Consider the following 26,873-nt stretch of genomic DNA (forward strand, 5'->3'; position numbering starts at 1 on the left):
GACTCAGGACCCAATCAGGGGGACGCTCAAGAAATCTGGTGACCTTTGACCTGTAGGGGGTGCTGCAATTAGCAATATTGCATTTAGATGTGTAGTTGCTGATGTGTTTTATCAATCTTTTATTTTTTGATGTGAAACTGATGACAACATGTTCCATCGAGTTAATTCTAATGCGTGCGTACAAGAGCAGGGCAGGGCAGGACGGGGTGGGACGGGCTGGGGTGATTAGGTGGGGGGGGATGGCTGGCGGAGGCGGTGGCGGTGGCAATACTCAGCCCTGTTTCAGCCCTGTTGATCCCGGGTGTCTGCTGAGTTCTAACTTGTCACCGTGGCTACTCCGGCCTATTCTGCTTGGCCCCCTCATTGCTGCTTGCAGCTATATTTATTATTATTCCGCCATTAAAGTCAATGGCAGCCCATAGAACCGTCTGGTGAAAAGTTGTGAAATTTGGCACACTGATTAGGGACAGTCCCATGATTAATGTCACCAAGTTTCATGATGGCACCTCAAGCACTCTAGCGCCACCAACAGGCCAAAGTTGGACTTGCGTTCACGCACGTAACTTTTGACCCGTATGGCCGATTGTCAAAAATGAGGTATCGTTGGAATCCTTGGACCAAGCCGAGTTCAACGCACCCTATGACGTCATTTTCCGCCATGATGGATTTTCCGCCATTTTGGATTTTATCAAAAACACTTAAAAGTCTTCACAGGTCACAAATTTTGTCTGGTCGACACCAAACCTGACACACTTGATCTTCCGATGAAGCCGCACAAAAGTTATTCCTTTTCGTCTTCGGAACTCAAACCGTTTGCCCGTAACAGCCAATCGAAATATGCGGCGAAGCCGCCAAACAGGAAGTGAGCTCATATCTCAGCAACCCATTCACCTATCATAACCAAACTTAGTACATGGACTCAGGACCCAATCAGGGAGACGCTCAAGAAATCTGGTGACCTTTGACCTGTAGGGGGCGCTGTAATTAAGAAACATGCCTTTTGGCCTGTAGCTGCAGTTGTGCTTAGAATTAAAACGCACTAGTGGTGTCTGGTAATACTGTTGGAGGTCCTTAGGCCGACCCAAGTCAACTTGTGATGTCATCGTAATTGATTCGGCCGCCATATTGGATTTAATCAAAAACACGTACAAATTTTCGCAGGTCACAAATTTCAGCGGATCCTCACCAAAATTGGCAGAGAACATCTTCAGACCATGCCTTATCAGTGCTTTGCTTTTTGGAACAATTGACAGTAGCATTCGGCTGTAACAGCCAATCGAAACTTGCGGCGAAGCCGCCAAACAGGAAGTGAGCTCATATCTCAGCAACCCATTCATCTATAATAACCAAACTTAGTACATGGACTCAGGACCCAATCAGGGGGACGCTCAAGGAATCTAGTGACCTTTGACCTCTAGGGGGCGCTATAATTAAGAAACATGCCTTTTGGGCTGTAGCTGCTGTTGTCCTTAGAATTAAAATGCACTAGTGGTTTCAGGTAATACTGTTGGAGGTCCTTAGGCTGACCCAGCACAACTTGTGATGTCATCGTAATTGATTCGGCCATCATGTTGGATTTAATCAAAAACATCAAAAAGTTTTCGCGGGTCGCAAATTTCATCTGATCTTCACCAAAATTGGCACAGACCATTTTTAGACCATAACCTATCAATAGATTGCTCTCTGGAACAATTGACAAAAGCATTCGCCCGTAACAGCCAATCGAAATTGGTGGCGAAGCCGCCAAACAGGAAGTGAGCTCATATCTCAGCAACCCTGCCATGTATTATAACCAAACTTACTACATATATTCATGACCCCATTAGGAGGACGCTCAAAAAATTTGGTGACCTTTGACCTGTAGGGGGTGCTGCACTTAGCAATATTGCATTTTGATGTGTAGTTGCTGATGTGTTATATCAATTTTTTATTTTTTGATGTGAAACTGATGACAGCATGTTCCATCCAGTTAATTCTAATGCGTGCGTGCAAGGGCAGGGCAGGGCATGACGGGGTGGGACGGGCTGGGGTGATTAGGTGGGGGGGGGGCTGGCTGGCGGTGCGGTGGCAACACTCAGCCCTGTTTCAGCCCTGTTGATCCCGGGTGTCTGCTGAGTTCTATCTTGTAACCGTGGCTACTCCGGCCTATTCTGCTTGGCCCCCTCATTGCTGCTTGCAGCTATATTTCTTCTTAAGTTTTCTTTATTAGTGGGTTTGATCCAGCAAGACCACTATTGTTCTTCTTAAGTTTACTTTATTTATTTATTTATTATTCCTTTTCACCCACTTTTTGGCCGAACTACTGCTCCTAGACCGTTTGAGCTATCAACGCGGTTCGAACTCCAAAAATTCAGGCCCGAACCGGTGTAACTTGCTTGTTAATTTCGTGTCGCTGGCCCTTGTCGTTTTCGCGGTATTCCCGTTTTTCTGCGTTTTTTGGGCCCATTGAAATGAATGGCGGAATGTTCAGAATTCAAATTTCGATTGTGACATCACAGCTCTAATTGCTTAAGCTTGCACCTGGAAGAGTTCTAAGCCACCTGGCAGAGCTCTAATGGGCTGGGCTGGGCTGTCTGTGTATATGAAGGTGTGTGCATGTAACTTTTGACCCGTATGTCCGATTTTCATAAATGAGGTACCGTTGGAATCCTTGGATGAGGCCGAGTTCCATGCCCCTGATCAAACCCACTCTTGCAGTTCCTCGGAACCGCAATTCTAGTTTCTTTCTTTATTTATTATTCCCGTTCACCCACTTTTTGGCCGAACTACTGCTCCTAGACCGTTTGAGCTATCAACGCGGTTCGAACTCCAAAAATTCAGGCCCGAACCGGTGTAACTTGCTTGTTAATTTCGTGTCGCTGGCCCTTGTCGTTTTCGCGGTATTCCCGTTTTTCTGCGTTTTTTGGGCCCATTGAAATGAATGGCGGAATGTTCAGAATTCAAATTTCGATTGTGACATCACAGCTCTAATTGCTTAAGCTTGCACCTGGAAGAGTTCTAAGCCACCTGGCAGAGCTCTAATGGGCTGGGCTGGGCTGTCTGTGTATATGAAGGTGTGTGCATGTAACTTTTGACCCGTATGTCCGATTTTCATAAATGAGGTACCGTTGGAATCCTTGGATGAGGCCGAGTTCCATGCCCCTGATCAAACCCACTCTTGCAGTTCCTCGGAACCGCAATTCTAGTTTCTTTCTTTATTTATTATTCCCGTTCACCCACTTTTTGGCCGAACTACTGCTCCTAGACCGTTTGAGCTATTGACGCGGTTCGAACTCCAAAAATTCAGGCCCGAACCGGTGTAACTTGCTTGATGATTTCGTGTCGCTGGCCCTTGTCGTTTTCGCGGTATTCCCGTTTTTCTGCGTTTTTTGGGCCCATTGAAATGAATGGCGGAATGTTCAGAATTCAAATTTCGATTGTGACATCACAGCTCTAATTGCTTAAGCTTGCACCTGGAAGAGTTCTAAGCCACCTGGCAGAGCTATAATGGGCTGGGCTGGGCTGTCTGTGTATATGAAGGTGTGTGCATGTAACTTTTGACCAGTATGTCCGATTTTCATGAATGAGGTACCGTTGGAATCCTTGAATGAAGCCCAGTTCAATGCCTTGCCAGCACTAAGTGTAAAGGTAATGTAAAAAAAGTTGAGACAGCGCAAAGCGCTGTCTCATCTTTTTTTTAAAGCCAAACCATGTTGATACAGGTCATTAAAAAAAATATATATATATTTTCCAAATCCATTCAGCCCAGTTCAATGCCTTGCCAGCACTAAGTGTAAAGGTCAAGCGAAACCATGTTCATATAGGTCATTAAAAAAATAAATAAATAAAGTATTTTCCCAATCCATTCAGCCCAGTTCTATGCCCAGCTAGCTCCATTCAAACACAGTCATGTGTACAGTTGTATAGATTATTACATTGAGAAACACGCATTCATACAGATATTATGCACATCCACGCATCACTATTCAAGTTAAGTTACTCATTATTGCCCGGCAAGAAGTCCACACTCAATTCAATTGTCTTGCCACGATCTGTGGAGCTTACAGACAACGTTATATTACTATAGGTTCTGTATGCTATTTAAAGCCGACCTAACGATGAGTCCCTTTAAGACAGTGTGTTGCAATGCATTCTGGGTGCTGTGCTGTGATCCGACGGCTCGTCACCTGACCCACCAAACACAACGATGCTTGAACCAGAGCACTTGAACTAAACGTAGTAAAAATAAATAGCTACCAAGGCTCCAAATAGCAACACACTCACACCGTAGCATAATGAGGGTATTTACATGTAAACCGAAGCATTCAGAACTGTGTAAGTCTACAGGCAGTTTATTAAAAAGAACGTCAACGTCAACGGGTCAACGTCAACGATAAGTAAGTTAGGCTAACGTAAACGTTAGCTTCTAGCTATTTGCTGTTGTCATATGCTAGTGCTATATGCTTTAGGCTACGTGATGGCCATTTATCACACTCATTTTAGGTACTACTTTTACGAGGTCTGTAGTTCTGTCAAAATGTATCTTATCTATGAACAGACTACATGATTATCTTCCTTAGACTTCGTAGATGTAGTTACTACAATTTGGAAGCGAATTTCGAAGTGTAAATATGGTTTTAGTGTGTAAACAGACCAACCGCGATTTTGCAATGAAGTTAATGGAGCCTTTTATGTAGGGCTTCTAGGCTACTTTCACGAAGTCTGTAGTTCTGTCAAAATGTATCTTATCTATGAACAGACTACATGATTATCTTCCTTAGACTTCGTAGATGTAGTTACTACAATTTGGAAGCGAATTTCGAAGTGTAAATATGGTTTTAGTGTGTAAACAGACCAACCGCGATTTTGCAATGAAGTGAATATGGAGCCTTTTATGTAGGACTACTAGGCTACTTTCACGAAGTCTGTAGTTCTGTCAAAATGTATCTTATCTATGAACAGACTACATGATTATCTTCCTTAGACTTCGTAGATGTAGTTACTACAATTTGGAAGCGAATTTCGAAGTGTAAATATGGTTTTAGTGTGTAAACAGACCAACCGCGATTTTGCAATGAAGTGAATATGGAGCCTTTTATGTAGGACTACTAGGCTACTTTCACGAAGTCTGTAGTTCTGTCAAAATTGATCTTATCTATGAACAGACTACATGGTTATCTTCTTTAGACTTTGTAGATGTAGTTATTACAGTTTGGAAGCGAAATTCGAAGTGCAAATATGGTTTAAATGTGTAAACAAGACGCCTGATGTTTAATATATGTTAATGAATGGGCACAGTATTATTGTGTACAGTAATGGGCTATCAGTAGTATGTAAACAGTTCATGTGTTATGTGATTTACATAAACTAACAACAGAAATGTTAAAAGCTGGTATTGTGTTTCCTGAATTCTTACATTCAGGCATTCAAATGAAATGTAATTAAATAGCATATCAATCATGCAACAATGCAAAAACAATGAAACTAGTGTAGGCCTAATTATATTTTACATTAGTAAAGCAGTACTCTGATGTGCATGCTTTCACAAACTTTTGTAAACAATCTTAGCACTTTAAACATTGACTGTTTTGAAGTGCATGTAGGCAATATAGTATAAAAATAATAATTGTGATATCATTACAATTTGATAGGGGTTGGGAGGAGGGGGTGGGTTCATGTAGGTGGGCCCTATGACCCCAAAGTATGCCTTGACTGGGCCTCAGGTCAAAGAAGTTTGAGAAATGCTGATGTAGACAACAAAGCAGCAAGGAGGCGTCGTGTGATCATTTAAACAAGTTTTATGACAAGGTCGATGAGGGTGGGAAAAATCGTACATTTCTGTGCAAACTTTGCCCGCACTTCAGTCACATTGTCTTTTAAGAAAATGCAGTCCTTTTTTCGGTTCCAGCAGCCAACAACCTCAGAACTGACCCTTCAGGCCTCTCAGCAGGCGCTGGCCTTTAACCGCAGCCAGAAGAGAGTCAGCAGAAATTTGATTGCCTTTAAAAAATCTGACTTCTTAAAAAATCTTAAACTGGCTGCATTACGTGATTATTTCTGAGATTCTGATACGTTTTTAACCATGACCTATACACAGTTCTGGTTTCAAAATGTATCTCTTAAAATAATCACTTTATGCAGTCAGCTTAAGATGGCTTACTAGCAACTAACTAATTACCCTAGCAACAACCTAGAAACCACCCCTGTAATGTCAACCTAGCGACCACCATAGCAACCAGCATAGCGACTATGTTATTTATGCGTTTTAGCTTATTGGATGTTGCGTTAATGCAGACAACTTTTGATCCGTGTGCCCGATTTTCATAAATGAGGTACCGTTGGAATCCTTGGATGAGGCCAAGTTCCGTGCCACTGATCAAACCCACTCTTGCAGTTCCTCGGAACCGCAATTCTAGTTCTTACTACTCTTATGATGTTGTTTCTGCACTACAATGACACTGTTTCCACACTGCACATAGCTGTATGTTATGCACATTTCTGTTATATATTTGTCAAATTGAATATCCATAATTATTCTGTTTTATTATATTCTGTTAATACACTGCCTATATCTATATTATTATTATTTCTACTATTATACTGTTACTGCTACATCTACATGCATTATTCTACTTATTGTATGAGATAACTGCTAATACACTGCACATATTTATATTTAATTCATATTACTCTAAACCACCTTCTGTAAATCAACTGTATACTACTGTCTACATTGCACTATATTTCTTGACCTGTCTCTGTATATTTCATCACCTTTCTATACTTTGCATCACATTGCATGCATACTGTAGCTACATGAATCACAGCTAAGATCCTTGGTTGCTATGAAGGCCAGTCGTTCTAAATGGATGGTTGCTATGGCCAAAGGCCACAGTTATCTCTGCCGTTGTCAAGCGGGCATATCCTAACTTTATCTTATTTTAAACATCTCTATTTTACTTAGCCTACTTCCATACAGTGAGTCCCATTAAGAAGTGGCCACTTCATTCGTGCTTACCGTGATTCATACAGCAGCATTATTAAATTAATCTGTCACCATATGCCTATGCCAATGTTTGCAAAGAGGAGAATCTTTTAATTTGATTCACAATGAAACGTTACATTTAATGTACATGTAAACAATGAGTAGGCTAGTTTTGGTTGTTGGTGGTGTTACTGCATCCCTTAGTTATAATGCCTACAATGCAAATTGTTCCCTCGTGATTGTTAGACGCATTTCAAAATCGCGACGTGAAATGCCACCACAAAACATTGTTTGTGAATCGGTCTTATTAGTCCTCGCTTAAGCTGTCACAGACTCAGGCGCTACTTAGGGCTAAAATGCTTCCTGAATTACTCTTAGTAAAAAAAAATAGGAGTCCTAAAGTTACGAGTGACGAAGTTACGAGTACAAGCATATCAAGCAACATAAATCTCATAACGTTAACGTTACAGCAACATCTCCTCCCTGACATAGCTAGCTAGCTTCTAGCCACACAAGAAATGAATGATTTTAAATCTCCGCTTAGCATTCTAATAACAGAAGGGGCACATTTATGTTGACCACTACAACATGACTCATTATGTCTGTAACTCTATAAAACACTTACTTTCATAAAGGAAGCACGCCATCCAGCACATACACATGGAAACCGATATTTTAGGTACTTGGCCACGAACTCAAAACGTGTCTCTCTGAAGCTCTGTTCTAGAATCTTTGTTCTGCTCATAATAGCACCTTCCTTACTTGTGAAGCTCACACGTATTCAGTGAAATGTTGCCACCTAGCGTTAGGCTATTTAACAACGTGACATTGCTTGCTTATTCTTTCGTCAACTCCATGCTTTTAGGAAAACAATCTTTTTAACATAGTTCCCTCTTCAATGAGCGATTACCAGCTCGTTTTTGTAACAGAGATAGCTGTTTATTGTCCCTAGGTTTACAGAAACACCTATTCATATTAATACGTAGCCTATGGAGTGCTGCCGACCACTGTTCATTACATGGCCCAGAATGCCTTGCATGTCTTTACAACAAAACAACACAGTAAAACCTAAATGCCCGTAAACATATGCATTTGCATACTTGTAACATTTTTAACCCTTAGAACCCGATTGACGCAAAGTGCGTCAAAAAACACACCCTTTCTTCTCTGTTACATTGCTCCGGAACTGTTCATCGCAGCGAGATGAAACCTTGGGTCAAGTCAGGTCAGATCAGTTCATGTCACAGATATGGAGCGCAGAAATGTCATTTTTCATCACTAAATAAAAAATGGCATTTATTTCCATAAATTACACAGCAAATATTTCTGTAAATTGCTCAGCCCCAGAGTATCCCTCCAACATGGCAATTATATTGCCCGATTCAGGACAGTCTGCCCTACACACACATGAAATGCATGTAGAGCTGTGAGCTTGCTGTGGTGAGATACATGTCGAAATATAAGAATTTTTATAATACACTTTTTATATTTTAATTCTTTAAAAATCAAAATAAAATCAATGCTAGTATTAATACATGAAATGATGGCAGATCTGAATAGCCTAAACTCTCCTGAATAAAACAATATATAATATATGTGTGTGGCACTTACAATGACCAGAATAAATCCTTATGAATAAAGGTAGTGAAAGATTGTGATAGAAGGTGAATGGTGAAAAGGTGAATGGTGTGAGTTACCAAATACCTGTGGGTGGTTTGCCAAATGATGGAAACTTTTGGAATATTTTTTTTTTTTTTTAGCTTATGCACTCTCACATTGGAGTCCCCAGTTCATATACAAAATTTGGTATCGATATGTGACAGTGTTCCTGAGATATGGACGACTTCCTGTTTCGGAGCTTCGCCGCCGATTTCGTTTGGCTGTGACGGGCAAACGCTTTCGAAAATCAAAAATCCTTCCGCTAACATTTGTGAGGCTTGGTCCAAGGATAATGTACGTCAAGTTTCGTGGCGTTCGGACCAAATTTGTGACCTGTGTAAATTTAGTTTCGCTTTCTGTTCAATCCAATATGGCGGAAGAACGACACGCCCACCTGACGTCATCTTCGCGACCAACTTACACCGGTACTGACCGGATGTTGGAAGTTGGAACGGTGTCTCTGTCTCAAAGGGCCTAGGCGCTAGAGCTGACAAAAAATTAGGGAGACGGGAAAAATAATAATAAAAATAATAATAATAATAAAACTTAAGAAGAACAATAAGTGTGCTTGCAAGCACACTTAATTAGAAGAATATCTCTCTACTGTCAGAGATATAAAGCAGAGACAGATCCTAACCAAATACAGACTCAGTGACCACAGCCTAGCCATAGAAAAAGGCAGATTAAGAATGTCATGGTTGCCAAGAGAGCAAAGAGTCTGTGGTCACTGTACGACAGGTGAGGTTGAGACGGAGGTGCACTTTCTTGTTCAATGTAAGAAATATGAACCTATTAGAGATACCTACTTCGAAAAATTTACCAACCTAATCCCGGAGTTCCGAAACCTGGGAGAACAGGAAGTACTGCCTATTTTACTTGGACAGCAAGGACAGACAGCAGCTCTTGCTGCTAAATATGTCACTGAATGCCATAGAGCGAGGGACAGTGATTAGACACTATACACACTATACACATGAAATACCTACCATTTTCAGCACAAACACACACACACACACACACACACACACACACACGTTTATATGTATAAATGTCTTATCTATCGTATGTTCTGTATTGTTTTATTGTATTGTTTGATGTCCTGCTTTGGCAATGCAAAGAAATATTTGTCATGCCAATAAAGCTACCTTGAATTGAATCGAATTGAATTGAGAGAGAGACGTTGTGCGGGTTGCCCTGACAACGCTAAACTTTTCACCCAAGTTTCAACCAAAGATAGGCTAGCATTAGTTCATTGTCTGGTTCGACCATAGATTCAATAGGCTAAACAGCCTGGAGCTGTGCTGATTTGCAAAGCGTCTTTCATGTTGAGGTTGCAACACTTCGTAATTTAGCTTTAGTTAGTCTCGGTGTTACATGGCAACTGGCACCCATGTTAACTGGCTGCGTTGGTGACGTTTCATGAGTGATGACGTTTCTTCGACAGATTTGGCCGCTTGCAGATTTGTCAATTTTTGATGGAAACTGGAGACGAACAAATACAAATATGCATGACATATTTAAATGTCTGTAGTAAGCTATATGCACTGGACCATGAATATGGCACCAACAAAAATAAATACCTAAATAATAACTCCACGTGGGTATCGACCCTGTCTCCTAAATGAAACTGCTTACATGATAACCATTCATCTACGTACTTGCGCCACAAACAAGCTAACAAATCACAGTGAAATTTACTTGAATTACACAATTAAAAAAAGTCAGCTGATGTCATTATGATTGTAGCAAATTAACACGGCTGATCATGGTAGGCCTATATGGTGTTATCTTGCTACAGCAGTTGCCCAAGCCAGTAGGTCTACAAAGTAGCCTGTCATGGTTAAGTTTTCAAACATTTCACTGACTACTGGTCCTGCACTACGAAGCGGGGTTACTGTCTTATCTGGGTAACTTCGAGAGCAGATGCGGACAGAGTACACAGCTTCATTACTTGAGTAAAAGTACAGATACCCTTTGCTAAATTTTACTCAAGTACAAGTAAAAGTACAACAGTCAGATGTCTACTTAAGTAAAAGTACTGAAGTACTTGTTTTTAAAAGTACTTGAGTATCAAGAGTACAAGAGTAGCCTACATTTTCTAAATATTGTATTACTACTGCCACAGTGCTTACATTTATGTACAGAATGGTCCTACATGGAGTTATGATTTTTGTTTATGTTAATACCTTGGAGAATGTAAAAGGAATTGAAAGTAAAATCAAGTCATTTTCATCTTTTTACCATGTTGCCAGGGATGGGCAGTATTTCTAATACATGTATTTAAAATACGTATTTCAAATACAAAATACTATTTTGTAATTGAAACACTTGAAGCGAAAACTATCATTAACTTGTTCAGAAAATTGAAATAGTCTGGCGAGGTGGGGCCACAGGTTGGCACATTCCCGGAATGGACCTGCTGTGTCTTCATCCATTGTTTCGTCCATGGTTTCGTCTCTTATCTAAATCAAAGTCCTTTTAGGCAAGTCCCTAAACTCTGCGGCCATATTGCAATGCTTTTTGGGCACTCATCGGGCATCCTATTCGGCAGAAATATGCGTGCGCAAGGCTTCACAACACCAACCTTGCTCCACATATTCATATGTCGATGTTTGCCGAGGAAGGGGTGGGATATGTGTAGACAACGGCCATATTGGCATTACAAACTAACCCCATGCATTTCTATGGAGGATTTTTTGAGTGCCGTGTCTCCTCATTAGAAAGTCTCTGTCTAAATCTGACCATGGAGTTGACTTTGGCGGAAAGCTGAAGGTGATTGATGATAGGCTGTTCCAATCAGTGGCGCCTGCACAATCCAATCACGTTTGAGAGGGAAACAACAAATAGAGGGTTTCCGAGATTTTTATTTTTTCCTTTTTTTTTAGATGAAGTAATGGGTACTCACGGTTATGGATAGAAATGTAGTGGAGTAAAGAGTACAATATTTGCCTCTCAAATGTACTTGAGTAAAGTCATGAGTACTCCCCAAAAATGATACTCGAGTAAAGTACAGATTCCTCAGAATTGTACTCAAGTACAGTACTCAAGTAAATGTAAAACCCACTCTACGACAAAAATAAAAAACGTCGGCAGTGAACAAAGCAAGGAAAGGCTGTTGGCAACATATTGCAGATCGGGTAACCTAAATGCCTAAAAGTAAAGTTTTATTTACGGAGGATTAATAGCTTGCGGAATGTCTGAAATCAGTTGAAATAATTAAATTGCCTATTTTAAGGTTCAGAAAAAGGCCTACAGATGCAACACAATTCAGAAGTGGGCATATAGATTAATAAGGATAATTGAATGTTTAAGTAGCTCCCATTGACCGATTTAGTGTATGCCTAATCCTGTGAACATTAGATGCAACACCATTGCCAAACGCACATGGCAGCAGGTGAAAATGAAACACAAAAACATTATTCATTATACAGTTCTAGCTTACATTAATATTTCTTAATTATGAAAACATGTTGTATGCTTATTATATATTATATAATATATATAGCCTTCACTTGGCCTCTGTTTTACAGCTAACAAGAAAAAGGTATCTTTGAACACTACTGTAGGAGGAAAGGCACCAGAGTGTTTTACAGTAGCAGAGGAGTTGGCCATCGCAAATAATAGTGGAAGGCCGATTGGAGGGGGTTGAGGGAGGCATTCGGTCGGATTCTGGTGCTGTGGAATTGTGCAGCCTTTATGTGCAGGGTAGGCCTAATGTAACATGAAGTTTATGTTAAAATGGTGATTTTAATTTATTAGGCCTATGTCCGAAAAGCTATTCTTGTTCAGATGTTCAGCATACTGTAGGCCTATGTCCGATTCATTTTTGGACATACAGTATTCTTGCTCAGATGTTCAGCATCACCGATGGAATACATGAATTGTCCACGTAAGGGCTTTGCTACGGCAGGTGACATTTAGAGACGTCTGCCTAAATCAGCTGACAAAGATAACGAATTCCCTCGGCTAACAATGATATCTTCATAGAGAATATCTTCCGGGTATATCAGCGGATTCTGGCGGTCTCTAAAAACCCTCGCCCTGCGAAGAGAGTCCCTCACGATTTCTGCTCCAATGTCGTATGAATCATCCAGGTAGGCCTACGCAGACAAGTTGTACGTGGAGGGGTGGTAGCCTACTTATAAAGGGTGTGGTTAAATGGAAACCTCGGGTTAACCAAGAACATAACCTGTGGGGTAGGCCTATACTACGAATCTCGATTAGTGGATTAGCGAGGTATGTTGCGCTCAAAGCCAGGGTATGCTGTGACACGAAAGTGGATCTGTTTCAGTGTCGCTATATCACCATGGTATCTTATGCTGTCAACCAAACCTGGTCGGGGGGAGGTTATGTGCTAAGTTATAGCTCAAATCGTGTAATCTTCCCCCCACTGACCAATCAATTGTCTTAAAAACAAAGTTATCTCAAGTCTAGGATTCTGTCATATATCTTACAGGTGGAGCTCCGCCTCTACTAACATTTTGGATGTCGAATGCGCTTTAATAGTGCTGTGCGTGCAAATATCCCACTATGGACGTGCATACCATACAACAACTGATGACAATTGATTTATTTGATGTTATAGGTTAGACACAAAAAATGACCGCAATGTAGATTAAGCTATCGCTCATGAATGCGGAAGTAATTGTTTTTAAATAGAGGCGGTCTTGTGCGTCTGCATGTTTCACGATTGGCCAACGTCATCCCAACACCGAAAACGCGCACAGATCTGAGCTGAAAGCCTAGTTTGACAAATATATCACATAACTGCTATCGTAGTATCACTTAACGTATACCCCTGAGTCAAGGCTTTGTCAAGCCTCGATATGTCTACATAGCCTAGATATGTCTAACGTGCTTCATAGTATACCCCACTGCTCGGACCAGGTTTGAGATGCAGCGTAAATTGCCATGGCAGCATACCTTGGTTAAAACCTATCCACCTTTCGTAGTAGCCTACGGGCTTATCGAGAAGTTACGCCACACGTGATCAAGTTACTCTCGAAGTTACCCAGATAAGCCAGTAACCCCGCTTCCTGGTACAGGCCCCTGCTCTGAGCAGGTTATGTTCTTGGTTAACCCGAGGTTTCCGTTAACCACACCCTTTATAAGTACCACCCCTCCACTAACAATTTCTCCCGAGACAATGTCGACGTACCTGGATGGATGGATACGACATTGGAGCGCAAATTGTGAGGGGCTCTCTTCACAGGGCGAGGGGTTTTAGAGACCGCCAGAAAATATATATAGTAGCCTACCCGGACGATATTCTCTATGAAGATATAGATTGTCAGCCGAGGGAATTTGTTATCTTTGTCAGATGATCTAGGCAGACGTCTCTAATGTCACCCGTCATAGCAATGCCCTTACGTGGACATTCATGTATTCGATCGGTGATGCTGAACATCTGAGCAAGAATACTGTAGGCCTATGTCCGAAAATAAATCGGACATAGGCCTACTGTATGCTGAACATCTGAGCAAGAATACTTTATGTCCGAAAATAAATTGGACATAGGCCTACTGTATGCTGAACATCTCAACCCCTTCCACAATCGGCCTTCCACTATTATTTGCGATGGCCAACTCCTCTGCTACTGTAAAACACTCCTTGTAGTGTTCAAAGACACTTTTTTCTTGTTAGCTGTAAAACAGAGGCCAAGTGAAGGCTATAAGCATACTAGGCCTGCATGTTTTCATAATTAAGAAATATTAATGCAAGCTATAACTATATAAACCTACTATTCTGAATAATGTTTTTCTGTTTCATTTTCACCTGCTGCCATGTGCGTTTGGCAATGGTGTTGCATCTGAAATGTTAACAGGATTAGGCATACACAAAATCAGTCAATGGGGGCTACTTAAACATTCATTTATCCTTATTACTGGGCTATCTAGGCTATATGCCCACCTCTGAATTGTGTTGCATCTGTAGGCCTTTCTATTAACTCACTCCCTAAAGCCAAACCGAAGTATCCCGAGGTCTTTATGTGGTCGAATAGAGTCCAGAATGAATTTCATCAAGCCAGTACCTTTACAGAAATGTTGCCATCTTTGCCGCCACTTTGAGGGGAAAGTCCGTAGGAGTCTTATTGCTGAGTGTGTTGTAACACGCTGTGGAAATTCACAATTTCGTCGCCGTTTTTAAAAAAAAAAAAAAAAAAACAGTCCAGTATTTCTTTCGAAATTGAAATGAAGTTGTATGGACTGGACTATGTTTTTTTTTTTTTAAACGGCGACGAAATTGTGAATTTCCAGAGCGTGTTACACAGCAATAAGACTCCTACGGACTTTCCCCTCAAGGTGGCGGCAAAGATGGCAACATTCCCGGAAAGGTACTGGCTTGATGAAATTCATTCTGGACTCTCTATTCGACCACATAAAGACCTCGGGATACTTCGGTTTGGCTTTAGGGACCCTCTACTCACTACCACGTAAGTGTTATGTTGTTTGGAACTGTAGAAGAGGTATAGAAATAGCGTTTTGTAGCGGCGCAATTGAAATGCCCCGCTCACTTCCAGGCTACGAGTTGTGACTGAAAACGGTACAATCAAACTTTCTCAAAACACATCCGAATGACTTAATTTTGATGTCAACTCAACGTATGTACCCCCAATCATCCGGAAATCGATCTAAAGTGCATTTTACTCCGGGTAATTCCTTTAAAGCCTGAGACTTTGGAGTGGGTAAGACTGTTTTTAGTGGCAGGCTTACACATACCGTTGACTTGCGCTAGCCTAGCACCTGCGAACTCTGCAATTAGAAGGACTGGATGAAACGTGTTAAAAACGGTCTCAACTGATAAATATCACACTTGCTTACTTGGAAATGAGGTCCTATGTCCAAAATCCTGAACCACCAGGATTTTAACCGCATGCTGTGAAGTTACATGCAGGTCTCTTAAGCCTAAGAGTTTTGACTCTCCCTGTGCGCAAATTTTGTGTAAAATATAGACACGTTATAGACTTCTATATAGTAGATATAGTTATTTAGTCTACCTTATGTCTTAGTAGATAGATCGTAGATAGTAGGCTAGATTATTAGGCCATAGAATAAACCACTTCACAGCTGCTAACAATCATCCTCCACAACCATGAGGATCTAATGGTAAACGGTCGTTCGTCGCCTTTTTGCTTCTTATTTTAAACCAACTGTTAGGGCCAGGGGCGTGCAGAGACCTTTGAAGGGGCAGGGGCTCAAATTTTAAAAAAGGGCACATGGAACAAAATTTTCAGAAAATGTGTTAACTTTATAAAAAAAAAATTTGATTACAATCCAATAGAGAATACATAGGCTACATGCAAATTATATCAAAATAAAACATTCCCTAGCCTATAAAGCTTTAATTATCTGAACCTGAGCTGGACATTTTTTTTTTTTTTTGCATTTAAATTCTAGCATTATGCTATTTCAATGATGATGGTGGGACAGGCTATTATATGGTTTAGCAATTTGCAAAGTAGTCTAATGTACTGATAAACATTTTATGCATTTTCATATTTATTCATTATGTAGGCCTATCAAGAAGAATGGGTGTAAATAGCAGACAGAGCTGTAACACATTTTTCTCATTTCTCTCCTTGGTTCTGAAAATTCAATAGGAGTGCATGTACTGTAGGCCTACTTTAGCCAGGGAACAGACAGATAGGTCTTTTCAGTTTTCATTAGGCTATTGTCTACACAGAGATCATAGGCTATAAGGCTACATCTTATTGATTAAATTCAAAGCTTTTAATAGCCTAGAAATCTAGACGCACCATAGCGGCAGCAAATATGTTATTGCCTAGTCTGGCTCGTCAGGCTATAATTTACACAGTGAACTATCACCATTAGCAAGCTGGTGTCTTGCAGATTCACGTGATGTGCGTGTGGCCACTGAGTGAAATGACGCGTAATGTAGCCTACTGTAAACAGAGAACGACGTGTGGAGTTGGGTTAGTTAAACAACAGTAGCCTATGTCGTCGGCTTATGACGATTTAGAAAAGGTTTGCCTACTCTGTTTTATGAACTAGGTCTACTAACCTAACCTAAGCTACTATAACATAGTAACCTAAACAGAATATGTTATGAACGTTCAGCCTTAGATTTTCGAAGCTGCCAGGTTATTGAAATGGATGGACCATGACAGTTAAAACGGGTTCTACTTCATTAAACATGAAACAACTTTAAACATTTTATTCTCTATCTCTAAGCTGAATACTATTGCATGTTCAGATAGGCTAACTGCCAAGTGACCTTACCGTGCTCCCAAACGTCTCCTGCAGCACTGTGCCTGCGTGCACATAGACATAATATACATAGACGCCGCATTGGCTGCTGGAAACAAGAAATGCGGCCGCCATCTTGGACCGGTCATACTCCTCGTTGCGTTGCAGCAGAAAACACAAGATGACAGCACTGTGCAGCATGTTCCTGCTCAAATCGGCGGACCATACTCGGGGGATTTACTTTTCACAAGTAAGATTTAACATTACCGTACTATTGGTTGTATTTTGTGTTTTCGAACAATGTGGCCTGTATCATAGCTACATCTATGACCTTTGCAGCAAAAAAAACCGCATGAAAATCTGTTTGGTATTCAGTGAGATATGATTAATTAAGTGCGCTGACAGCTCATCGCACTGGCCAAACAGATTACACTGAGTGGAGTGGATGACCGGTCCAAGATGGGGGCTCCACGTCTCGTCAGCACTAGTAAGGAGTAGCGGTCGATGCAGCGTCTATAGTATATTATGTCTATGTGCGTGCACCTTCTGAGAGTTCACTGAATGTATAACGTCACGGATTGGTGGCCACAAGGCATTTCAATTAACACAGAAAATTGTTATTTTTGTAAATGTCTAATTTCACAAACTATTAATGAGACATTTTAGCGAATATTCACATTGGAACTAGCGGAAGTATTTAAAAATTTTAAAAAGTAAAAAACGGGTCTTGTCAAAAGGGCACTTGGACATCAAAGGGGCAAAAGGGCAGGTGCTAGCCCCTGTAGCCCCCCTTCTCTGCACGTGCCTGGTTAGGGCCTACACAAGTGGTCGGCATACGATGTCAATATTTGATATAAAAATTTAGATTTTGAAGCTATTTATAACTATGTGTAGCCTATGCAACCCGACTGACTGTCTCTGCAGTCCCTTGCCTACCATTCTGCCTACCACTCTAGTTATAAACAAACTGTGACGTAACATTAGAATGGAGGTGCAAAACCTTAATTGTTTCATTACTCATATCAGAGTCATCCATTCCACATATGGATCACTTTTTATGCAGTTCAACAGGGAACTGTAATACTATCTCCATACTGCTACAATACTCTCTGCACCAGAAATGCCCTCAACAGTGCATGGGAGAGATGGTTTACAATTATTAAGAGCGCTCACCTCTTTCTAAAATTCAGTGACATTGTTACACATCCTTTTGTTGGCCATAGAATCAGCCCTCATAATTTGCTCATTTTTGGATATGAAGCGAACAGCATACCTTAATCTGGCTTTGGCAAGTTGTTTATGCTCAAACTCTGGGTCTTGCTTAGGTTTTCCAGCCATGACCCAAAGTTTATAGGCTTAACGAGCCTCAGTATGATACATAGCTATGCTCATTCCAGCCAGGTCTAATGTTATAATTATTGTTATGCTTACAGTGTTTGTAAATTTTTTTACCTCCGTCATACAGGGCAGCCTACGGAGCCCTAGAGGTGTCATCGCAAAATGTTTTGCATGTTGAGAGAATGTGCGCTCGTTTTACTAAATTGTGCTCACGTTTAACTATATTGTGCACTCGTTTTACTAAATCGTACGCTCGTTTTACTAAATTGTGCGCTCAGTTTACTAAATCGTGTGCACAATTTATTATATTGTGCTCTCGTTTTACTATAGTGTGCGCTCATTTTACTAAATTGAGCTCTCGTTTTAAGCATAGTAAAACGAAGGCACAATTTATTAAACGAGTGCACCATTTACTAAAACGAGGCCACAATTTGTAAAACGTGCACTCAATATTGTCTTGACACATGTAAACATGAGCACGTTATAGTATATTCGAGATCTCGATCTACTAAAACGCACCCACGAATAATTAAAACGTGGGCTCGAAGAAATTAAATTGTGTGCACAAAAATGTAGTGTGGTGTCAAGGGGTATCCCCAGGAATGACATCGGGAGGTGTGTCGCTTGTAGTGACGTAGGGGGAATCTCATTGATTGCAGTGCACCTGGATATAGCCCTGTTAGGTAGGCTAGGTGGGAGAGCAGATGATTGTGTGTGTTTGCACAAGCCCCTTGCCATCTTCGTCCAGCTGAATGTTTTCCGAAGTTTTGAGTGTTTGTTGAGGTCCAAGTTTATGCAGAGCTGTGGTGTTTATCGCGAACGGTGTGAGCTATAGCGAGTGAGAAGCTGAGCATCGTTTACGCCACTGTTTATGTCTCCCGTTTCATAGTCAAAGCTTACCTTGTTGTGTGCATCATATCGGTGTGCGGGTGGGTTATATGGTGAGGCCCATCGGGCGCTAGAGGGAACCTTGTTGTATTGGGTGGGTATAGGCTACTACTAATACGCAGTAGCCTTTGTACCAACAGCAGTAGGTCTACGTGTTGTAATTGTTTGGGAGCTTGTCGCTGTGTGTGCTTCGATTGCCTTCTAGACCTCACAGTTAACGTAGGCTTTAGTCAACAATCCAAGAGGTAGTGGAAACCGGTCATTACAACAGAGCCCGAGTAGCCTATGTAGCCTAGTAGAATTCCCCCATTATGGGTCTCCATAGCTTGCGGTTGACACCACAGGTGCCCCTGCTACAAAGAGTAGAATTCCGCTATAAACCATCCTGACCACCTAAAGGCTTTAATTAGCTGCGGTTATCATCACATTACCAATATGAACTGTCACAGACAGCTGTAGGCCTAGTCCATGCCAAGGTAACACGAAGTTGCCACCACAGCACAGCGAGCGGTGAGAAAATGTCGGGAATTACTAAATGTGAGCACGAAATACATATTTCTAGAGCTCAAATTAGGCCTACAACGGGGTCACGTTTTATTAATTCGAGGGCTCAATTAAAGTAAAACGTGCTCACGTTTTATTTTTTCGAGGGCTCAATTAAAGGAAAACGTGCTCACAAATTATCACGACCAGAAAAAATATAACTTAAAAAGTGAGCTCTCCCGGGCTCCGTAGCAGCCACTATACAGTGCATAAGGAAAGTACTCACAGCGCTTCATTTTCCACATTTTGTTATGTTTCAGACTCATCTTAAAAAAAAAAAATCTCATCAATCTACACACAATACTCCAACACTCCACAAAAACAGATGTTTTGGGCTGTATTTTGGGCACCTGCATATGGCGTAAAGTTCGTTTTTCACCCGCGCAAAGTTGAATTCGGTATTTTGCATGTTTAATTTTTAAACATCGCGCCCAGGGATGTGGCAATTAACAACCTAGGGAGGGGCCTGGCGCGTTGTCTAAAAATCGCTATCATACACCACCTAAACCTGGTCAGAAGTCAATGGCGAGTTGTTCAACAGTCATATTGGCAGGTGCACGCACCATCCTTCTATCATTCATGAACGCACACCAGTGCAAGTCCATGCAAAGCATTACAAATTGCACGATTACAATGGGAAACATAATTAGAATAAAGATATTATGAAATACTGTACATCTCATGATGAGTAGTTATTCACCATCATTTGCAAATTGGTAATGACGGTTAAAAGTGATTAGGGGAGAGGCGAGAGACACGTATGGAGCACAGCTGAAGACGCACTGTCACAAGATATAAGCAACTCCTCTGCAGGATAAATGTTGTTTTATTCAGTCATTTGAGCAACATTAGGGTAAGTGTTGCTTTTTCCAGCCTATGTTTTCGGTGGTAACCCATTGTCAGTCAATAGTGAAAGTAACATATAACTGTCTTGTCGTTGACTGACTCCTTGGTGAAGTTAGTTTCACTTTGTCAATGAGTTCAAATAATAGGTTTTAGTAAAGCATGGTTTAAGAATGACTATTCCATACGGTCTCGCAAGCAGCCTCCTTCAAATGTGCTGTTGAATGCCAAAATACCGATGCATTTATTTGACATATCGCGCTTTGCGCCGTTAAAGGGAATGACAGATGTCATTCTCATTGGTTTGAAATGATATTACGCCCCAAACACACCCATATGACTGATTAAAAAACCTAGGAACACCTTGTTGCGCCATGCGCTCCACTTTCGATAACGAAACCCCTCCAAATGTCAACTGGACATCCTACTAAATTTGAATAGACTTTTGACGAGTGACGATGCACTTTAGAATGTCATGATAGGGCCCTTGGAGTGTTTTGTAAATTTATAAAAAATAAAAGACTGAAATTTACATAAGTATTTAGACCCTTTGTTATGATGCTTGTAATTGAGCTCTGGTACATCCTACTTCTATCAATGGTCCTTGAGATGCTTCTACAACTTGATTGGAGTCCATCTGTGCCTAAATTAATTCACTGAACATTATTAGGAAAGGTACTCATCTCTTTATATAAGGTCTCACAGTTGATGGTGTATGTACAACTAAAGTATGTACAACTAAAAATTCCACTTAGGGCACCAAAATGGCCAGCATTTAGGCTACATACTTGGAAAAGGCAGTTAGGTAGTTGTGACGACTCCTGAGCCTACTCAAACAGCTGTAGTCCCAGTAAGGTCCTCATCACCCACTTACTGATTGAATGATTTCCTTGTCACCCTAACAAGCAGCACCTGGATTCTGGGACTCCCTATTGGTTGTAGTCATCACATGTTTTTGTACTTTAATTCCTTCTTTGAGCAGCATTTGTAATGCTACACAGTGCTAAGACCAGTCCTTTGTTCTGTTATCTAACCAGTTTGGACTGTAGTTTTATTTTCATTCTTGTATACTCTTGGCTTTAATACTGCTGCAAATTTGCTGGTCGACTGGTGTGACCTCAGAATAAAAAAAACCCTTCATCCTACATCATGGATGATTTGTTACAATAGTGTTGGATATGAAAATCCTTTATATCAACTAGTAGTTCAAGCCTGTTATACAGGGGAGACACTGATTCATAAAATCTGACCAAATTCATCCTATAAGGGGTCTGGGGAACACTATGTGGGCAGGTGACTCTCCAAGCCCATGGACTTTTGAATAATATTCAAACGAAGGTTAATCAGAATGATACAACCAGTTATCTAAAATTATGTTACGTTCATCCAAAACATGTGTTCGTTTCATTTTCGTTCTTTGAACCATTTCTAATTCCTTGTTCAGATACAATAAATATATGGCAGCAATAGGCCCATGCAATAAATCATGAAGGCAGAAAAATATGATTCATATGCAGACCATTTATCTCACATTAACATTAGTTCCTCTTGATCTGCAAAATACATATACTATGGATAAGAGGTACGCACATTTTCCTAATATCTTTCATACGTAAGTGCTTGGCTTAATTTTAGTGCGTAAACACTGTTTCTGTATCTGTGGCCCCTGGTCTCTGTTGTGTTATTATGACCGCCGTGCAGCGAAGCGGCGGTCATATAGGTTTAGTTAGATTTTTTTTTTTTTTTTTTTTTTTTTCTTTTTCGCATGCCCAAATTTCCGTCAATTCAGTGTCCCGGTCTTTCCGGGACACTGAAAGACCGGGGTACACGAAACTTGGTGGGCATGTAACCCCACATGGATAGCATGGAACCATCGTTTTTCGTTTTGATCTGTAGCCCCCCCCGCTGGACTGGACCCCCCGAAAGGAGGGTACGGCAGACACAGTTTTCTGTGAATATCTCGAGAACCGTAGGGTTTAGGAGGACCTTTTTTTTTTTGTATATTGATCTCAAGGGGCCATGTCAACCCATTCCATAACCACTCATTTCATGTATAGCGCCACCTAGTTAAACACAAAAAAGTAAAAATTAGGTGTTGTAATCGCAGGTATCTGTGACCTAACATAGTCAAAACTGCACGAAATTGAAAGTGTAGGATCATTATGACACCCTCTGTATGCACGCCAAGTTTCGTGGAATTCCGTTCATGGGGGGCCACACAATAAATTAATTTATGTTACTATACACCAACTGGCCTGTAGGTGGCCAGAGACAGTTTTCTGTGAATATCTCGAGAACCGTAGGGCCTAGGAGGTCCACCTTTTTTATGTATGTTGGTCTTAAGGGGGCATGTCAACCCATCCCATTACCACTTATTTCATGTATAGCGCCACCTAGTTAAAAATTAAAATGCAAAAAATTAGGTGTTTTCATCACAATATCTCTGGCTGACAAGGTCAAAACTGCACGAAATTAAATGTGTAGGATCATTATGACACCCTCCGTATGCATGCCAAGTTTTGTGTACTTTCGTTCATGGGGGGCCTTACAATAAAATAATGTATGTGTACATTTAGTGACATGTACATGCACACATGCACACAATTCAAGAATTTCTCAGAATTATGAACAGGCAAGATGGAGGTGGGGTTGTATAAAATGAATTTTACATGTGAAATCTATGAACTAATCATGTTTTGGTACTTGTTGTCTAGCAGATATCAGTGAGAATTGAGTGTGGATAATGCAATTTAGTGAGACAGTTAGAATCATATAGGCCTTTCAGCGTGATTTATTTTTGGGGAAAAAATGTGCTGGACTGGGCGGCGGTCATATTTTGTACCGCTCTGCGGTACATCTAGTTTTTGTGTTGTGTTATGTGAATTCTGTTTTGATCTATCATACATGGTCAGATTATTCACTTGGCTAAACCAGTAAACTATCCAACCCAGCAAACAGAAGTCTATTAATCTCATTAATCTAAAAAGGTTCCTGTGAGGAATAGTCCCTCTAGTTGTAAGTCGCACCAGAATAGAGTGCTTAATCATAAATAATGTAATGTAATGTCACTACATGTCACTCTTCCAAAGAGACGAGAGTCAGTAAGTTAATGCAGAGGTGGGCTGGTGTGTGCTACTGTTAATCCACATGTTTTGGTATTCATGTAGTGAAGCACCTCTGGGTTTTGTGCATCAGATTTCCAGCAGTGAAGAAGACATTTCTGATGGAGCTGAAGGAGCTGAGAAAGAAGGAGCAGAGTCCTTATGTGATCCAGAACACTGTTAGCCTTATCATGGGTGTCAAATTCTTCAGGATTAAAATGTATCCTGTGGAGGAATTTGAGGCCTCTTTCCACTTCATGCAGGTACATGAATCATCTATTGGTCATTCCAGACCATTGTTGTGATCATTGTTGATTACAATCCAAGTATTCATATCTGCATTGCAGGAGTGTGCCCAGTATTTCCTGGAGGTGAAGGACAAAGATATAAAACATGCCTTGGCTGGGCTGTTTGTTGAGATTTTAGTTCCTGTTGCTGGTGTAAGTGGGAATACAGTTACAATTAGATATAATTATCTGTCATTAGTATGTATAGGTCTTTGCCATTCTGTTTGATGATTTCATTTGTAGCCTAATTTATGAAATAATAGCTTTTGATTGTGTGTTTAAACCATATAGGCTGTGAAAAATGAGGTGAATGTTCCTTGCCTAAGGAACTTTGTGGAGAGCTTGCATGACACAACCTTGGACCTGTCTACCAGGAAGAAGCACTCTCTGGTTTGTCAACTAGCTATATTGATGATGACCTATTAGCCGTTTCTTCATCTATATCTGCCACGCAACTCTTCTCTCTTCATACTAAGATAACAAATAAATATTCAAAAACAACATTTCCCCCTCAGCTCTATGGAGTTGTTAGAGAATACTAGTCAATGCAGTAAATGATGTAACAACATAAAATGAGGACTAATTTACTTTGTCTGTGTAGAGTGTATTGTATTGTATCACACTTCCTCTTCCTTCTGGTGTTTAGGCCTTATATCCCTTGGTGACCTGTCTGCTGTGTGTGAGCCAAAAGCAACTCTTCCTGAACAGGTGGCATGTCTTCCTCAGCAGCTGCCTCTCCAATCTCAAGGTGCATAGCAATCGGCTGTTTTATTTGTCACTCAAGTACAACCCCAAATCAGAAAAAAGTTGGGACGTTGTGTAAAATGCAAATAAAAACAATGTAATCTGCGAATCTCGTTAACTCATATGGTAACACTTTACTTGACGGGTGAGTTCATAACACATTCATAGCAGCTGTCATAAATCGCACATAAAGCATTCATGACTGTTTCATGAGACATGACTCAACATTCATACCAAACAAGGGATCACATTGTCCCCGGAGCAACTTGGGGTTAAGTGCCTTGCTCAAGGGCACAACGGTGGAAGCCGGGAATTGAACCGACAACTTTCAGGCTACTGCACGCTAGCCCAGCTCCTTTACCACTACACTACCACCGCCCTATAAAAGTCCAACAATCGCAAAGCAGCATTGCCGTTTTTGTTCCAAACCTCTTACCTGATCACATCACATCTGAGTCAATGGGCTACTCAGTGCCAAAAAGACAGAACATGGTCAAGCAAATATTTTTTGTTTCATAAAAATGTATTTTTAACCTTTGCAGATTATTTCTCATCTTTTGCTACTGGGAATGTAGCTGAATGTAGGCTAGTTTACCTCCCAGTGTTAAATTCAGTGATTATGAATACTTCACAACTTGTAAAGTGACATTTCATGTAGACTTCATAAGATATTCATGAAAGTTCAGACAGAATGGGTAGGCTTGATGGTTAACTAATGTGACGAGCAGGGCAATACGCTTGCAGTTGCAGAGCTCGGGGTCAGTGCTGGGGAATACAGCTTGCGGTTGCAGAGCTCGGGGTCAGTGCAGGGGAATACAGCTTGCAGTTGCAGAGCTCGGGGGTCAGCAGGGGAATACAGCTTGCGGTTGCAGAGCTCGGGTGTCAGTGCAGGGGAATACAGCTTGCAGTTGCAGAGCTCGGGTCAAGTAGGGGAGTACAACTTGCCGTTGCAGAGCTCGAGGTCAGTGCAGTTGGAATAGAGGACTGGTGCAGTTGCAGATGGCACGTGATTCAAAGATTTATGAGTGATCCATGAGTCGCATTCCAAATTTACAATCTACAGTTCTGCTTGTTTGGCAAGATCCCTAGCCAGGGTCACGAAGTGCTTTGCGGGGATCGTGAGCAGGATCCATGTGACACCCCAAAGAATACAACCAAATTGAAGAGACCCTGGCTAGGACCATGTAGCTATAGATAAGGTGATGTGAAAGGTACCTAAGGACCCTGGCAGAGTATTTGAGCGAGTGCTCTGGTAGACCATTATTTGCTGCAATAACCCAAAATGAGTAACGTTCTGTGTAGGGATGTCCGATATTGGCTTTTTTGCCGATATCCGATATGCCGATATTGTCCAACTCTCAAATTTCGATTCCGATATCAGCCGATACCGATGTCGATATGTGGGTTATTTTTCCTCAAAACTAATTTAGGTAACATCACATATCTCCTGTTGTGGAATTAACACAACATGCTTAATGTTATTGTGATGCCCCACTGGATGCATTCTTGAATGCAACAAGGCTTTCCAAATGTTAACATTGTCTGTGCAAAATAAGAAAAATACTTCAACTTAATTTAGGGAAAAAGTGCCATGTTTATTTTTTATTTTTTAATTGTCTCAAACAACAGTTTGGATTACACTCTCCCTGAGATAATCTTGACAATGCCCACAACAAATAGGGCAAATTTGACTTCTTCACAAATGATAAAACATTGTACCTGAACAACTATGTGCAACATAGCAGAATGTAAAGCCAACTACAGGCATAGTGTATGACAGGCTACCCTTTTTCTGTGTTAAATGAGCCTGCATTTGTAGGATGCTTCATGAACTGTATCTTTAACTAAAACTCAATCACCTTAATTGAATGAATGCACAAATATGAGTCAATTACAATGTGGCAAGCAACTATACTGCACAATTTTGAAAACATTTGTTTGAGCTACAAAAAATACTTCAGGCTTGAGGTGAAGTACATAACGGGCAATACCCACAATCAGGCTTGGAATTTCACCATTTTAGGGGCAAGGCCACTTGGCCTTCAGTTGGGCATATTTGGTGGGGGGCACAAAGGCCACATGTCAGGGCACCAAGGCCAAAGTTAACTATACAGTAGTAGGCTATAAAAATGATCAACGTTGTATTCACTGCAGTAGACCTGCATCACATACAAAAACATAAAACATGACATATTACATATAACTGTAAATCATCTGATCATCTAATATTTTCAGATATCTAGGCTATATTTAACATTTATTTTATATTTGGCCTGTTATGAAATCATGTATTTAACAA

At 40.8% G+C, this 26,873-nt stretch overlaps 1 protein-coding gene across 1 annotated transcript in view; it reads left to right on the plus strand.

Moving 5' to 3' along the window:
• The window catches only part of LOC143121459 (protein furry homolog), a 522,367-nt gene that overhangs the window by 184,868 nt on the left and 310,626 nt on the right, over positions 1–26,873 (plus strand). Inside the window, exons 7-10 of the mRNA XM_076281827.1 lie at positions 23,638–23,806; positions 23,891–23,983; positions 24,122–24,220; positions 24,477–24,578. Coding sequence (XP_076137942.1) covers positions 23,638–23,806; positions 23,891–23,983; positions 24,122–24,220; positions 24,477–24,578 — 463 coding nt within the window. The remainder of the gene's footprint in view (positions 1–23,637; positions 23,807–23,890; positions 23,984–24,121; positions 24,221–24,476; positions 24,579–26,873) is intronic.

Source organism: Alosa pseudoharengus, unplaced genomic scaffold, assembly GCF_046254945.1.
Source record: "Alosa pseudoharengus isolate Yale_2024_CS ecotype anadromous, Long Island Sound unplaced genomic scaffold, YU_APseudo_1.1 YU_APseudo_1.1_scf_13, whole genome shotgun sequence".
In the NCBI taxonomy this organism is placed as follows: Eukaryota; Metazoa; Chordata; class Actinopteri; order Clupeiformes; family Clupeidae; genus Alosa; species Alosa pseudoharengus.